The sequence below is a fragment of the Scaptodrosophila lebanonensis genome, unplaced genomic scaffold, assembly GCF_003285725.1.
Source record: "Scaptodrosophila lebanonensis strain 11010-0011.00,11010-0021.00 unplaced genomic scaffold, SlebRS2 tig00000043-arrow-pilon, whole genome shotgun sequence".
Taxonomy (NCBI): Eukaryota; Metazoa; Arthropoda; class Insecta; order Diptera; family Drosophilidae; genus Scaptodrosophila; species Scaptodrosophila lebanonensis.
Genome location: NW_022060545.1, coordinates 5182804 through 5197679, shown reverse-complemented (window position 1 = coordinate 5197679; position 14876 = coordinate 5182804). Strand labels below are relative to the sequence as shown.

Below are 14876 nucleotides of genomic sequence, written 5' to 3'. Positions count from 1 at the left end.
ACAGCTGCCAGCAACTAATTAAACAGATGTCTGCCTCTGCCCCAAACCATAAAAGGCATTGAATTACAAACATACTATACAGTATTATATTGATGCCACATCAAATGTCACATACACTCATATTTTGTGTGTGTGTATGTGTGAGTGTGTGTGTCCATATGGGCGCAGTGAAGCGTTTTCCATATGGTGCAGAGCAGAGTCCTTGCATGTCTGTTGCTCTTGGCATGCAAACTATTTTCTATACTTATCGGTCTGATAACATTGGACGGCAACATTTTATTTTGGCTTAAAGACCTTTGACTATTTCAAACTAGCCTCAATACAGGCGGCCATGAGATCGATAAGATTAGTTTTTGTATTACAGCGACTTTAATTAAAGTTGCTTATCATTATAACTTATGGCACTAGTCTTAACAAGTAAAAAAGCTAAAGTCGGGTGTCCCGACTTTGAAATACTCTGTACATATGTTTACAATAATTATAGAAAATAAAAAAAATTAAGAAAATAAAAAAAAAAATTTGATCGATTTTGCCTCTCTCGGTATTCGAACTCACGTAAAGGGTGTATAATTGCACATTTACATAGCAATTGCGTCTGTGTGAGTGTATGTATGCCTATGCGCATCAATTCGTGTCTGTGTAAGCATTTTCGCAGTCAACCAAACAGCAACATCAACAACAGCCGCGGGCAGCGCTTGAGCAGCGCTGCAGCAGCGCTGCATCAGCAAATATATTTATGGCTATAACTTCTTGTTAAATCGGTCTATCATAATGAAATTTGGCATACGGACACATAATAACCAACTGGGGGTATTTCCAAAATTTTAGTTCGAAATTCCAAGAATTACGGGAGTTACGATTTGCGGGGTAGAGGGGGGAGGGAGGGGAATTCCAAAATATACATTTTCTGCGTATTCACATAAGGCATCTGGGACTAAAATTTTGTGTTCCTAGGTCTTATAGTCTCCGAGATATAGGCGATTATACGAATGGAAAATCGGGAAAACCCCCATAGGGGGGAAGTGGGGGGGAAAATCAAAAAAATAAAACAATCTCGTATAGAATACACACATAACGCATCTTCGTGCAAAATTTGGTGTCTCTATCTCTTATAGTCTCTGAGATCCAGGTGTTCATACGGACGGACAGACGGACAGACGGACAGACGGACAGACAGACAGACAGGGCTAGATCGACTCGTCTCGTCATGCTGATCAAGAATATATATACTTTGTGGGGTCTGCCACGCCTCCTTCTGCCTGTTACATTTTTCAGCTCCCGCAAACCTAATATACTCTTGTACATTTCATGTACAGAGTATAAAAACACATTATTTGGACACTTCGAGATCGTGCGATAAATAATTTAATAGACGAAAAGTATAAATAAATAAATTAGTTTAGAAACAGTTGAGTAATTTATATTGTGAGTTCTACGAGGAACTGCAAAAAATATACATACTATATATTTAAACAGGTACTTGGCTTCCTCATTTGTTGTTAATTTGTGTCGGCTGGGATCGTTTCTGTTGTCTACATTATTTGTTTTGTGGTCGCTGTTATGTACTAAGTATATATGATTTATTTATTTATTTATTAAATGTGCCTATGCGATGTAAAGTATTTATGGTATATAGCACTCATGACATATAATTGAACAGAAAATTTAGTGTTTGCTTAAAGCTTAAATTTTTCTACCAAAATGTCGATTTTATTTTGTAGTGTAAGCCACTTAGGTACCAAGCCTTGAATCTAAGAAATCCCTATGTCCGATCTATTATTTTTTTATTTATATGATCATTCCATGCTAGTGTCCAATTAAAAAAAAAATTAATGCAATGAAAGTAATTGTATGACTTGTAGGGAGTAGTATAAAAGATTTGAAAAGCGCAAGTAGTGTGGTTTAGGTAATGAGGAAGATTTAGTTGGGTTGTTTTAGAATATGCCAAAAGAACTGGAACATCCATATATTAGGTCTTGGGGAGGGCAAGGAATATTTGCCTTGGAGAAACATTTGTTTGCACTATTTTGAAGAAATGGATGATTTTAATGCCCATAATCTGATATTTAAAAATATGATTGGTTTAGTTGGGGCGAAATTGAAAGTGATGCGATTTTGGATGTTTTTTTAGAGGACCATCGTTTGAACGAAATTTAAATTTAATTTAAATTTTAACCGAGTTTTCTTTTATTTCAAGCGACCTTTTTTTTGGCATGAAAGAGCATGTTAGCCGGAAGAGCCAGACCTTATTAGTTTGTGTGTTCCATACTCCATTTTCGACATTATTGGAAGTTACGTAGTGGGGATAGGGATGAGTTCGTGGTATGGTTTAGCCAGGTTTTATTTAGTGTGCATAGAATCGTTCCAACATTTAAAGCAAATTAAAGAATAAACAAATATGTATGTATTTATTATCTTTAGGAGATTATGAAGTCGATTATTCTTTACATGAGACATCTTTCAAGTTATGTTTAAGCATCGTTTAATAGAAACGCTTAGAAATATAAAGCAAAAATCTGTTACAAATTATTTATTTTTATTCGTTAATATCGCAATCGAGTGAATAGTACATTAAAAAGATTTCACAGGAAGCACTCACACTTGAACTTGAAGTTGATTCTTAATTTATTCCCCGGGTAGCTAACTAAGTAGTACATTGATTAAATTATGTAGATGCCCCTGAAACGCAAACCATTTCCTAGATACACACATACTATAGTTTAAATAAGTTAGGCAAACAAAGCCTGCAAATTGCAAAGTCAAGCTTTGTTCGCAACATTTCAATAATCAAATAATAATAGTAATAAAATAAATTGGAAAATTTAACAGCTCGCTAATAGCAACAACAAGCAAACAGAATTACGTAAAAGAGCAACAACAGCAGAAGCAGACAATAAAAATTTGCAAATCAATGCAAATGAGAAGAAGACGAGAAACACACACACACATGCGCATTAATTGAACAAAAGAGAAAACATAAAACAAGTTCGGTGACAACTGCAAATTAATTAAACAAAATTGCTGAGCAGAAACAGCAGCAACAACAGCAACAACAACAACAACAAAAACAACAAAAACGATCAAAATAATAATAGCAACAAAAGTGGCCAGAAAAAGATGTCAGTGTGTCAGAAGGATGCAAACGGGTTTGATTTTAATATTAGAAATTGAATTTGTGAGCGGCGCATATTGGAGGGGGGAAGGGGGAGGGTGCTGGCGAATGCAAACAGGAAAACATATGCATGTGCGTTTAATGAAAGTGCAGCAACAAGTTGCACGCATGCGCCACTGCCACCGCCACCGCTACTAGCCGTTGCAACAACAGCCCAGCAGCACGGCAGCGAGTGCAGTGAAGCGTGAACAACACAAGAGGGTTAATAAGAGAGGGGGGATAGCGAGAGAGAGAGAGAGAGATGGAGAGAGAGAGCAATGCTTTTTAGAATATTTCAGTTCGGCTTGTAACCGGTTTCTGTTTTCAAGTCGTAGTCGTAGCCGCGTTTGTCGGCAAATGTACAAAATTGGTAACACAAGTACAGCAACAGCAGCAACAATACTAACAACAACAACAAGTTCAACTTGCATGAGACCGGTGCAACGACTGACTATTGCTGCCAATTCCGCTGCAGGCCTTGTCTGCAGTTGTTTGCTGAAGCGGTGTTTTCATGCCCTTTACTGAAAAGCGTAAGGCTATATTGCTTTTGATGTGTACGTTTGTAACAGCCGAAAGGCACAGTGCTAGACCAGATGTTAAAAGTCAACTTAATGCGACAATGCAAACATTTAAAAACTCTCCTGGAGAGGGTCCGCTTAAGAGCATTCTTAAATACTTAGTAAGCCGAAGAAGTGTTCTAGAAATAGTGTCCAGGTAAGAGTCCGGTGTCCGGATTCTTTTATGCATTAAGAGAGTTTTCACAGTACACACCAAAGTCTGCGTGTTTGTCTATTCGTCCGTTTATCTATCAGTTTTATATCTAAGTCAGATCTCTATACTATATGGCTGCCATGGAAACAATATGATTTGTAAAGAGTATTTCCGCTTTTAAATCATAAAGATATGGGAACCAAATTGAGAATGATAACCATGAATGATAGATAGATTAGTGTATAACTAGCAGTCTATGCCCCCTAGTGTGACCGTTTTTGGTGTTTATTTCAAAACGAAATTCGGGTATGTTATATGGTTTTGGTAGTTTTTTTAAACAATTTCAAAGTATATATGAAAGTATATTAAAAAAAATACACTTGATTTCTGATCTAAATATTTTTAAATGATAGGAAAAAGAGATGCGACTGATTTAGATGTAAGTTAAAATACTTTGCGAACTAAATGAACACGCACTTTTAATTATTCCTTCATGAAAAATAAAACTGTTAGGAATTGTTAGGAAAATGCATTTAAAATGTTAAAAAGATGGATGAAACAAATGAGGAAAAACTGATAATATTTTAATATGTATTATTATTACACTTATGTGGACATTTAAAGCTTCAACTTTAATTTGTATTTGCTTTTGTGATGTTTAGTTTTACTAAATTTTAGAATAGTAGAGACTTGTGACTTTTGGAAATTTTTCTTTTCGCTCTAAATATTTAAAGTTTTTTATTATCACATAATTTATGTTATAAATAAATTGATGCTTTTAAATAAATAAAATTTTGGTTTATTTTTTAATTTTGTTAAAATACATTTTGGAAACAAAAAAGCACATTGAAGGGTGTATGCGGTTTCGGTCCAGACGAAGCTAACTTCTTAGCCTGTTTTTATTTCTGTTGCTGCCGTTGTTTGTGTGCCTTACTCTTTGTTTGCTGCTGCCTGCCCACCTTGTCTACCTGTTTACCTGTCTGTCTGTCTGTCTGGCTGACTGCCTGACTGTCTCACTAGCTGGCTGCCTGTTTAATTACGCTTTTTTCCATGGACAACTGACAATTATAGCGGAAATTGCACAGAGCGCATAAAAAGGGTTGCCCGCCAGCTTAAAAGAGTTGCCAGCAACACGCGCCTTAGCAACATGTATCAAGCGGTGGCACTTACCTTTATTGCTATTCAATAACGATGACGACGATGGATTTCAATTAATTTGCACTGAAAAGTGTAAAAATATATCATTCATTATTTATGATGCACAACACTCAAACAAATACACACTTTCACAGCACAATTAATTGGCAGGCAAGATTTTATTTTCCATTTATGCTCGCTAACAGCTGGCTGATTGGCTAGCCTGGCTAGATGGCAAGCTGGCTGAGCACTCGGCTTGTTTGCACACTTTTGTGGACGACGACGACGACGACAGCGACAATAACAACACCAACAACAACACACCATAAAAAACTTTCGCTAAAACGGATGCAGCAGCAGCAGCGGCAGCCGCAGTCTGCGTTGGCAGTCCGGTTGGGGCTCTAACTGGTTTTTGATTTGATCGCAACAGGAATTTAGCCGAGGGGGTAGTAGTAATCGTAATTTCCTTTATTTGCACAGTTTCCGCCTTTGCCTATTTTCATTTTTATTTCATAATTTTATTTACATTTAATTTGTTTGCCACCTGGCTCAATTACGCGTCGTTCTAATTTATTGCCATGCAGCAACGCTTTATTTTAACGACTGCCCCACAAAAATATTTTTATTTATTTTTTTCGCACTTTCTTTTTGGTTTGGCATACCGCTGCTGCTGCTGCTGCGGTAGTGGCTGCCGTTGCTACGCTTTCAAGAAGTAATCTTTTTTTTTTGCTCTTGCTATTTATAAAATTCACGCATACCACAAAACCAAGCCAAACGTAGCCAACGCACACACAAGCACATACACATACACACACTCACATTGCAATACACAGGTGAAAAGTAGTGCAACAATTTCGTAGGCTTGTTGTTGTTGTGGTTGCTAGCGCTGATGTATCGAATAATTTGCACGTGTAATTTACAATTTGTTAACAACAGCACAAGCATAAATCAGAACAAGCACTAGAAATTAAAATGCAGCCGCATCAACTTTTTATTTATTGTTTATGCCAGCGCGCCGACAATAACGTTTAAAACAAACCGTAAACAAAGAACTACGCGCCACAAACGATGCGGTTAAAACGGCGACCAGAACCAAACTGAGAGCACCTACCAGCTGATGATCAGTGCCAGAGTGCTGCCAGATCGATAGAAGCGTGACGCGATACCAACCGAAGTATCGAATGTTGTTGTTAGTGCTGTGAAGCGGATTAGGTAGTACGATATGCGTGATGGAGTAATACAAAATTTCATACAAAATCACGACAAACTTATTTTATTGAACACAATAAATCGTACGACTTGGAATGATAAATTTAACACATAACAAAAAATTGTGTTTGCTTATCATCGCCTTTGCCAATATAGTACCGACTAATGTTCCCCCAAATCAAAGATTTCTTGCCGTCCTTTACTCCTTTATAAATGTTCACCGATGGTTCCAAGCCAGGAGATTCCATTTCTTTTGGCATTGACCACAACAGCCTTTACAAGCCTTTTCTACTTTTTGCAGCAATGCAACTAATAGCTATTTTTCAAGCTGCACAAACAGCAATTCCAAATCCATTTGTTTTATGTACTGATTATGAGCATTGTGATTATAGTATCATAATGCCCCTTACAAGCCTGGGGTCCAGCCATTGCAATATTAACGTTATGAAAAACACGGTGCTGCAGAAGTTAAATACGCTCTGATTTCCTAAAATAATATCCACATCCCTGACATCATTAGATCCATAAAATCAGATTTTCAACACAAATTCGTAAGCCTATTTTCAAACACAAATCCCCACTCGCAGCACTCGCTAAACATTCAAATAACTACCATCTAGACTGTGGTAAGCTCCAAAATGATATGAAAAATATCCATCATGATTTCTCTAAACCCACAAATACATGTTTGATCCTATCACACATTTAATGCCAAATGCCAACGCCTAATCCACCTAATGCATCCACCTACATTTTTAATCTTTTTAAAGACAACTTATGAATAATCGTAAGTATCTTAAATCATCAAGTCAAATTATGGAACACTTTATGAGTCTGTAAATATCTTTATTATTATCCATTTCGTTAAGGTAAAAGCCACGTAGCTATTGCTTCGAATATGTAATCTTACTTACAATTTTGATTACTTCTAAGCTGTATATTTGCATGTATATAATAAAAGTTTGATTAAGATCTGGAGAGAGCCATGGCATTAATTAATATTAATGATTCAAAACAAACTTCACTTTGTAAAGCCCCTATTAATATATATTTGTTGTATTTTTTTACTATATGTACCCTCAAGAAATTGGTAAAGTATTTATTTAATATTTATTAACTTTAATTTACTGAATTAAGCGTCGAATTGTATGTGTGATTGCAAATATGTGTGAACTTAAGACTATTTGGCAAACATGAAGACGAAACATTACATAAACAAAAATTTACATAGAATAACTTAAACGTTAACACAATACAATTGATTAAACATCGAGAAGGCCTTAAATTCGGTGGGCAACATTGCAGTTTGAGTCTAGGATTGCGAATTTAGACTAAAATTGAATACAAATGTATATATAAGTATTAACAGGAACGTATGTATGTCAGGAACGAGTTGAGGGCGTAGAACAGCAAACCATGCTCACATCTAGGGCTCCACCGTCAGAGGCTGGCAATTCCTGCGAGAAGGCAAACGTTGAGACACTGCTAGTATCATTGAATCCACTGTCTGTGCGATAAAAACCGACCGGTTCGGTCGGCAAATCATTTGTAATTGGGAGCCACTCCTCCACCGTATTTCCAATAGTCCGTATTGCATTTTGGGCCTGCTCCTGATCTGGCTGATCCACTTGTTCGGCCTCGTCATCCGACCAGTTGGTGTTCGCGTTAAACGATTGAGAGAGATTCTTACGATTGGCAGAACGACGATGAAGGCCGCGTGGCGTGTCCGAATTGGAGGAGCTGCAGTTGAAGCTGTGAGTTGAGAGTTGAGACACCTGCATGCCATCTTCATCCTCCGTTTCGGGCTCGTCGTCCTCCCCCTCATTATCGTCCTCACCGCCGGTCTCTTCGACCTCCTGTATCGACAACTTCTGGGCTATCTGGCGTGTACTATTCACGCGCAAGCGACTAACGCGCTGATTAATGCTGCAGTCTGTAGAGCTGTATTCTAGCAGCTGCATGGGTGAGGAGCTACGTTCGGGCGTGAAATTATTGTGTGTCACCGCACAGCCTGTGGTCGTTAGCTCCGAGAGAGTCACGTGCTCACTTGTATTACTCTGCTCGCGATAGCTGCTTCTTGAAGTGTGCTCAACATTACGCATTCGACGACTTAAATGCTCCGATTGAGCAATGGGTGAAGGCAACTCCAGTTCGTGGAGCAGGCTTTTCCGCTTGCGATAGCCATTTCCATCATCGGGGGTACCTTGCCGAAGGCCACATGAATTGCGAATGGGCGAGAGACAGCCAAAGCTGTTGGAACCTTCATCGCCTGTAGAGTCCGAAAGACGGCCGGCAAAGAGCGTCTGCTTGGCCTGGGGACTTGAGCCCACCACGTGATCCTGTTCGGGCTGCTGGCTCTCACCCAGCACAACAACATTGTGGAGATCGAATAATTTCCGACGCATCGAGCTGTTAAAAATATCGCCTCCGGGAGATTTTCGGGGCACGCTCATACTACCAGCCAAATGAGGCTGCAGATAGGGACGCAGAGCGTCCTCTAATGCTTTGGGCAGCACAGGCGGCAATGTCAGTTCAGTTTGTACCTCGCAGTCACGGACGCGGCGTGGTCCTGTGGTTTTGTTTGAAATGGGTGTGTCGCCTTGAATTTCCGACAAAATAATGCGTCGACTACGCAGCGGACAGTCCACAGGACTGGGCACGATCTGAGACTCCTTAAAAAATGTGCTAATGGCTAGCTGCGCCTTCGACTCCTGTTCAGGATCGGGTGAGTCGTGGAATTGGGTTTCATGCGGCTCCACATCGGCGGGCTTGAGTTGAGAGACTTCCTCAATGTCCCATTCAAATTGTGTGGACGAGAGTTGTGGAGTGTGTGAGCGGCATTGAAACAGTGAGGGACTTCAAGGACAAGACATTGTAGCGAAAGGATGTGATACATTTTTAATGGCAGCTTACCTGGCAATAAGCGGCAAATGCAGACGATCAGTGAGTGCCCCTTCAAAAGGATTGCGAACCTTGTGAAAGCGCTTTGGAGGCGGTGTACATATTATGGACATTTTAGGACTGCAGCTCATCTTTTGTTTGGCGCCATTCGTTGGCGTGGCGCAGCTCTCGGCACTGTTGTTGGCGCTGCTGCGTCTGTTGTTCGCCAGGGAACGGCATTTTACTTCGCCAACTTTTGAATAGTAGTGTGTCTGCAATGCTTGCGGTGTTCTCACCTCATCCGTGTACATTTTCATACAGCTTTTGCACAATTTTGTTACTAGTATAGCTTAAATTAAATTTGTGTTAAAAGATATCCGCCGCCGCTGCAAGGCAGCTGTCAGTATTTCAAATATGAAAGTGTTGGGTAGCGTGTGGCAGTGCTGTTTGACGCTGTACAGCGTAGTCGATAAATTGGTACACATGCGAACATTTGAATGCGCGTGCGTCTACTATATGGGTTTATTTTTAAAATATAGCTTCAATAAAGTCGAATTTTCCGAAAATATATTGTAAATACAGATCATAACCTAAAATCACCTAAATTAAGTACAATTAAGGTATAAACAAAGGAAAGAATTAAACTGCTAGATCCGCGCCGCGTCGATAATTACCGCCCCCGACTGTTCTTCGATTACTGCGCAGCTGTCGTCAGTATCGGAAGAAAATTCAGCTGTGTGCGGTTGTGTTTGTATGCGTGTTGGCGTGTGTGTTGCGTGCATAAATGTGTGTGTGCGTGCAAATTGGTGTAAATCAGAATCTTGAGTTGCGGAAAAAACAGAAAACTAAGCGAAAATTTTCGGCTCTTTGCTTAAAGCTGAGCACGCAAAACCGAAGTTCCTATTTTCTACACTTTGTGTGTTCATTACAAAAGTGGCCAAAATTCGGCGAAAACAGCGAAAGTGTGATAAAGCAAACGTGCAACAACCGTCTAGCAAACGAACGAAAACAAAAGAAAATAGTGTTGATAGTACGACAAGCAGCTACTGCAGTAGTATTGGCAGCAGTGGCAGTGGCAGCGGCAGCAGTGGTAGCAATAAACAAGCGCAAGTATACGCGTTGGTGGCGTCGGCTGGCCGGGGAGCGGCCCTCACAGAAGCAGCAGCGGCAGCAGAGACAACAAAAGTAACAGCAGAAGCAGCGCCAACAACAACTGTAAGTCCAGTAGCAGCAACAACAACAACAAGCAGCAGAACTGCCGGCCGGTGTGCGGCCGACGAAACTGTTGCTAGAAGTGGGTGGGGCGGTGGGGGCGGCATCAACGACAACAACGCCGAAGACAGCACGCAGCTAACAAAGGGCCAACAACAACAGCAACAAACAGCGAACGCTTTGAATGCGACGCATTTATCAACTTGTTTGCTAACCGTGCAAAAGCTTGCCGTTGCCGTTGAGCTTGACGCCAGCGTCGATGTCAATGTCATGTCCGAAACTGGATGCCGGCATTATCAGAGCTACGTGAAGGAACACAGCTATGACACGTTTCGCGTCATCGATGCATACTTTGCGGCCTGCATTAACAAAGATGCGCGTGAAAAGAAGGTGAGTAGTAAACCGACCCGAACCCAACCCATAGCTACCCATCTCTGCAATCCTCCCCTTACCACTCCCTCTCAGGCCATACACTGCAATTGCTTCGAGTGCGGCAGCTATGGCATACAGCTCTATGCCTGCCTCCATTGCATCTACTTTGGTTGTCGGGGGACGCACATCACCAGCCATTTGCGTGCCAAAAAACATAATGTGGCGTTGGAGCTGTCGCATGGCACCCTGTATTGCTACGCCTGTCGCGACTTCATCTATGATGCCAGAAGTCGAGAGTATGCGCTGATCAATCGCAAGCTGGAGGCCAAGGACTTGCAGAAAAGTTTAGGCTGGCAGCCCTGGATTCCCACGGCCAAGGAGACGAATCTATTGCTCGCCAATGCACGACGTCGTCTTGTGCGTCCCAATCAAACGATTGGATTGCGGGGATTGCTCAATCTGGGTGCCACGTGCTTTATGAATTGCATTGTCCAGGTGAGTTTCCGAAATTATTGACGTTAAACATATACTAGATGTAGATGTGAATCTTAACTGCCCTTCCCAATTTCTGTCTATCTGCTTGCCCCCAGGCGTTGGTACACACACCATTGCTGAGCGATTACTTCATGTCCGACCGGCATGATTGCGGCAGCAAATCTTCACACAAGTGTCTCGTGTGTGAGGTCTCGCGTCTCTTCCAGGTGAGTGTATGCCAGAGTGTTAGCGCAGACGCAGTAGCGGCCAGAGAGCCGCTCGTACAGCTGTTTTCAAGTCTACCCTCCTAGTGATGGCGGAGACTGTGATTTTTTGCACAGTAATGTGAACTGTGATTTTGAAAACCATAAAGTGGGGACGAGCTCATTACTACATTTCTATCCCATTCATATTATACTCGGAAGACACAAGACTAGTTATTTGTTGATTCGTTCATTATAAAATTTTAAATCCGGTTAGTGAAAACGTTGAATACTAACAAAGTCCGCAAATAATATTTATAATAATACAAATTAATAATAATTTTAAAGCTTTTACCCGGTATTATACGTATATTTCTTAAATATTGTCTTTAATTATTAGTTTCAATTAAATATAAAATATAGTTTAATATTAAAGCAATCAAATTTCCAATGATTCTACGTCGCAGTGATATATTGAAATATTAATATATAATTCTAAAAAGTGAAGTTTTGGTTGGGATAAACAGCTAAAAAAATCTATGGAAATCGAGAAAGGAATATTGATTTATGAATCGACCATAATTTCATAATCTTCAATTCGATGTTCTATTATTACAACAAGTTTTCGAAACAGTATCATTACTAAGTATTCATAATAACAAAAGGGACTAAGTAGCAGCCCGCGAATATTGCGCAACACTCGCTAAGACAACTTGGTTCACACTCTCTCTTTCTGCCTGATAACAGGAGTTCTATTCCGGCTCGCGGTCGCCGCTCTCTCTGCACAGACTGCTGCATTTAATTTGGAATCATGCCAAGCATCTAGCCGGCTACGAGCAGCAGGATGCACACGAGTTCTTTATTGCTACTCTGGACGTGCTGCATCGCCACTGCGTGAAGGCCAAGTCGGAGCACGAGGGCAACAGCGGGAAGAGCAACAGCTCCTCTGGTGGAGGCGGCGGAACCGGTGGTGGTAGTGGCGGTGGCTCCAACTCCTCAGCGAGCTCTAATTCGACGGCTGGCCATTGCTTTGGTCAGTGCAACTGCATTATTGACCAGATCTTTACGGGCATGCTGCAGAGCGACGTGGTGTGCCAGGCGTGCAACGGAGTTTCGACCACATTCGATCCCTTCTGGGATATTTCGCTCGATCTCGGGGAGACGACAACGCACGGCGGTGTGACGCCTAAGACCCTCATCGATTGCCTGGAGCGCTATACGCGTGCCGAGCATTTGGGATCGGCGGCCAAGATCAAGTGTTCGACCTGTAAATCGTATCAGGAGTCCACCAAACAGTTCAGCCTACGCACACTGCCCAGTGTCGTGTCGTTTCACCTGAAACGGTTCGAGCACTCGGCGCTGATCGATCGTAAGATCTCATCGTTCATTCAGTTTCCCGTTGAGTTCGATATGACGCCATTCATGTCCGAGAAGAAGAACGCTTACGGGGACTTTCGTTTCTCCCTGTATGCCGTTGTCAACCATGTGGGCACCATCGACACGGGTCACTATACGGCCTATGTGCGACACCAGAAGGACACGTGGGTCAAGTGCGATGATCATGTGATAACGATGGCTTCGCTCAAGCAGGTGCTGGACAGCGAGGGGTGAGTGGAGCCAACAAAAATGTCTTCCATTCGACTTTGGATAGTTGAAAAAAATCCAAAATTAAATTTCATTTCAGTTATTTATTGTTTTATCATAAAAACGTGCTGGAATACGAATAAGGCGAGTGAGGCGTTTAAGCACGTATGGACGAGGAGGACCGAGAGAGACTGGAACTGGAAACAAATACACAATCATTCAATACACCCACACATACACACGTATAGCACATGTAGCATATACATACACAGACAACGCAGCGAAAGTGGCAGCGGCAGCGGCAGTTCTAAAACAATTAATCTTAACAAACAAACAAAAAACTAAAGGAAAAAGAAGCAGAGAAGAAAAACAAATCAGTTTATAAGTATTCCAACATAACACTAAACAAATGCTAAGGCTTATGTAAAAATTTGCATGGCATGCAACAAATACGGATGAACGAAGAAGACGTCATTACAAAACACAACAAATTTTCCCCTCAACAATAAGAACAACAACCATACAAATACGCTTTGCGAACAACAAAAAAACAAACAAACAAAAACCTAATGATAAACATATTTGCGAAGCAGCTCTTTCTTTTGTTTGTGTACTATATGCGCATTTTAACATCTTTGCAGTTTGTGAAGAATATGCGATCTGCTCGCTGGATCCGCTTTTTCTTAAAAATGCGGAAAAGGAGAAAAATGCAAAAAATTTAGGTAATTTAAACTTGGGCTCGTCCGGGAATTGAACCCGGGACCTCTCGCACCCGAAGCGAGAATCATACCCCTAGACCAACGAGCCGGTTGGGAACGGACTGCCACATTATGTATTTGAGTCGAACGTACTCTACACGCAAACAGCTCACAATTTAGACTACAGTGGCGCTAGTGTTCCGCGGCTTATGTATATGCTAAATTTAGCGAATTCACACACCACTGGGCGCAAATTTCAAAATATTCGCTTGCAAAACAATAAATAAAAATCATTAATAATTAATAAATTTAAAAAAGCAGATAAATAAAATATTATTGTGTGCAAACCACATAATTTAGTTTTAATTCTTAGAGCATTATATAGGGTTGCGCTGTCACAGCTTCAGCTGTCAACAAGACTATGTTATGAAAGGGAAGCAGCCCTGGCAGACCTGACAGACAAAGCAAACACTTGTTGAAGAACTGTTGGGGGAATTATACGTGGAATTGGGCAGACCAACACTTTCCCAGTCAAACTTTGGACTTACAATGGAAGCACGCGTCGTAGGAAAACAAAGAAGTGACTATTCTATTACTATCCACAAAATTGTCGTCACCAGCGATGAAACCAAGGATCAGTTGCGCAAGGATCAACATCAATGTGTTTGCGAGCGAAAGCGTCAAAATTTTTGCTGCTTGTGCTGCCGCAATACGTTTATAGGACGTATAAGTCAGCGCTGTCCAGTCCATCCAGAGGTAAGATCGTTGGTAAAAGTGAATACTTAATATACAACTATAGTGGATATTACTCAACATTCTTGTGCATTTGTCCATACATATGTACACACATACATAGGTTGCCTATTTAATGGATGCACGTAACTGTGGCTTCTGTGGCGCAGATGTTAAATATTTACAATTGAAGCAGTAACTGGAGCCGTTGACGGCTGATGTAAACAGAGAACGCAACTCACATAGAGGAATACATAAATACTATGTACCACGCATAACTATACATGTGTACATACATATAAAATAAACAATTTGTGTCATACAAACAAATTATGAATTTTATGTTGCTGCGCTTTTATTCGATTTCTTATTTGTCACTCTTTCATTCTTTTCTTTGAGAAGTTGGGCTGTTTGGTTCACTGATCTGGTTTCACGTCGGATCCGTTCGTTATAAACTTCGCAGTAAATTGCTGTGCTGAAGCTGCGAAGTTATGAATTAAGTTTAAAAAATGT

The 14876-nt window shown here is 40.8% G+C and overlaps 4 protein-coding genes and 1 non-coding gene across 6 annotated transcripts in view; 2 read left to right on the top strand and 3 right to left on the bottom strand.

The window, feature by feature from the left end:
* Window positions 1–6009, bottom strand: part of LOC115622882 (protein phosphatase 1 regulatory subunit 16A) — a 53743-nt gene extending 47734 nt beyond the window's left edge. The window contains exons 1-2 of one of the 2 annotated variants that reach the window (XM_030516976.1): window positions 5147–6009; window positions 5033–5083 (exon numbers count right to left, since the gene is read on the bottom strand). The gene's annotated coding sequence lies outside the window, so the exon portion shown is untranslated. The remainder of the gene's footprint in view (window positions 1–5032; window positions 5084–5146) is intronic. The other variant, XM_030516977.1, reaches the window with a different exon arrangement.
* Window positions 6010–7304: 1295 nt separating this feature from the next.
* On the bottom strand, window positions 7305–9542 carry LOC115622715 (protein aurora borealis). The gene is made up of 2 exons (XM_030516753.1): window positions 9122–9542; window positions 7305–9064 (listed from the first exon to the last, which is right to left on the bottom strand). The coding sequence occupies exons 1-2, from the start codon at window positions 9403–9405 to the stop codon at window positions 7591–7593; spliced, it is 1758 nt and encodes a 585-aa protein (XP_030372613.1). The 5' UTR covers window positions 9406–9542; the 3' UTR covers window positions 7305–7590.
* A 62-nt stretch (window positions 9543–9604) lies between these two features.
* On the top strand, window positions 9605–13514 carry LOC115622319 (ubiquitin carboxyl-terminal hydrolase nonstop). The gene is made up of 6 exons (XM_030516225.1): window positions 9605–9608; window positions 9939–10690; window positions 10766–11167; window positions 11263–11373; window positions 12097–12956; window positions 13034–13514. The coding sequence occupies exons 1-6, from the start codon at window positions 9605–9607 to the stop codon at window positions 13074–13076; spliced, it is 2172 nt and encodes a 723-aa protein (XP_030372085.1). The 3' UTR covers window positions 13077–13514.
* A 154-nt stretch (window positions 13515–13668) lies between these two features.
* On the bottom strand, window positions 13669–13740 carry Trnap-cgg. The gene has a single exon. It is a non-coding gene; the product is annotated as a tRNA-Pro (tRNA).
* A 363-nt stretch (window positions 13741–14103) lies between these two features.
* Window positions 14104–14705, top strand: LOC115623127 (uncharacterized protein CG13380-like). Its single transcript, XM_030517335.1, has 2 exons — window positions 14104–14387; window positions 14488–14705. The coding sequence occupies exons 1-2, from the start codon at window positions 14181–14183 to the stop codon at window positions 14560–14562; spliced, it is 282 nt and encodes a 93-aa protein (XP_030373195.1). The 5' UTR covers window positions 14104–14180; the 3' UTR covers window positions 14563–14705.
* Window positions 14706–14876: the final 171 nt, after the last annotated feature.

Bases quoted from the DNA above. Each gene is read 5' to 3' on its own strand.
- LOC115622715 (XM_030516753.1), bottom strand. From the start codon at position 9,405: ATGAAAATGTACACGGATGAGGTGAGAACACCGCAAGCATTGCAGACA. The intron at 9,065-9,121 runs GTAAGCTGCCAT...TTGTCCTTGAAG, and splicing joins CATTTGCCGCTTATTGCCAG to TCCCTCACTGTTTCAATGCC.
- LOC115622319 (XM_030516225.1), top strand. The intron at 10,691-10,765 runs GTGAGTAGTAAA...ACTCCCTCTCAG, and splicing joins AAGATGCGCGTGAAAAGAAG to GCCATACACTGCAATTGCTT. The intron at 11,374-12,096 runs GTGAGTGTATGC...GCCTGATAACAG, and splicing joins AGGTCTCGCGTCTCTTCCAG to GAGTTCTATTCCGGCTCGCG.
- LOC115623127 (XM_030517335.1), top strand. From the start codon at position 14,181: ATGGAAGCACGCGTCGTAGGAAAACAAAGAAGTGACTATTCTATTACT. The intron at 14,388-14,487 runs GTAAGATCGTTG...ACACATACATAG, and splicing joins GCTGTCCAGTCCATCCAGAG to GTTGCCTATTTAATGGATGC.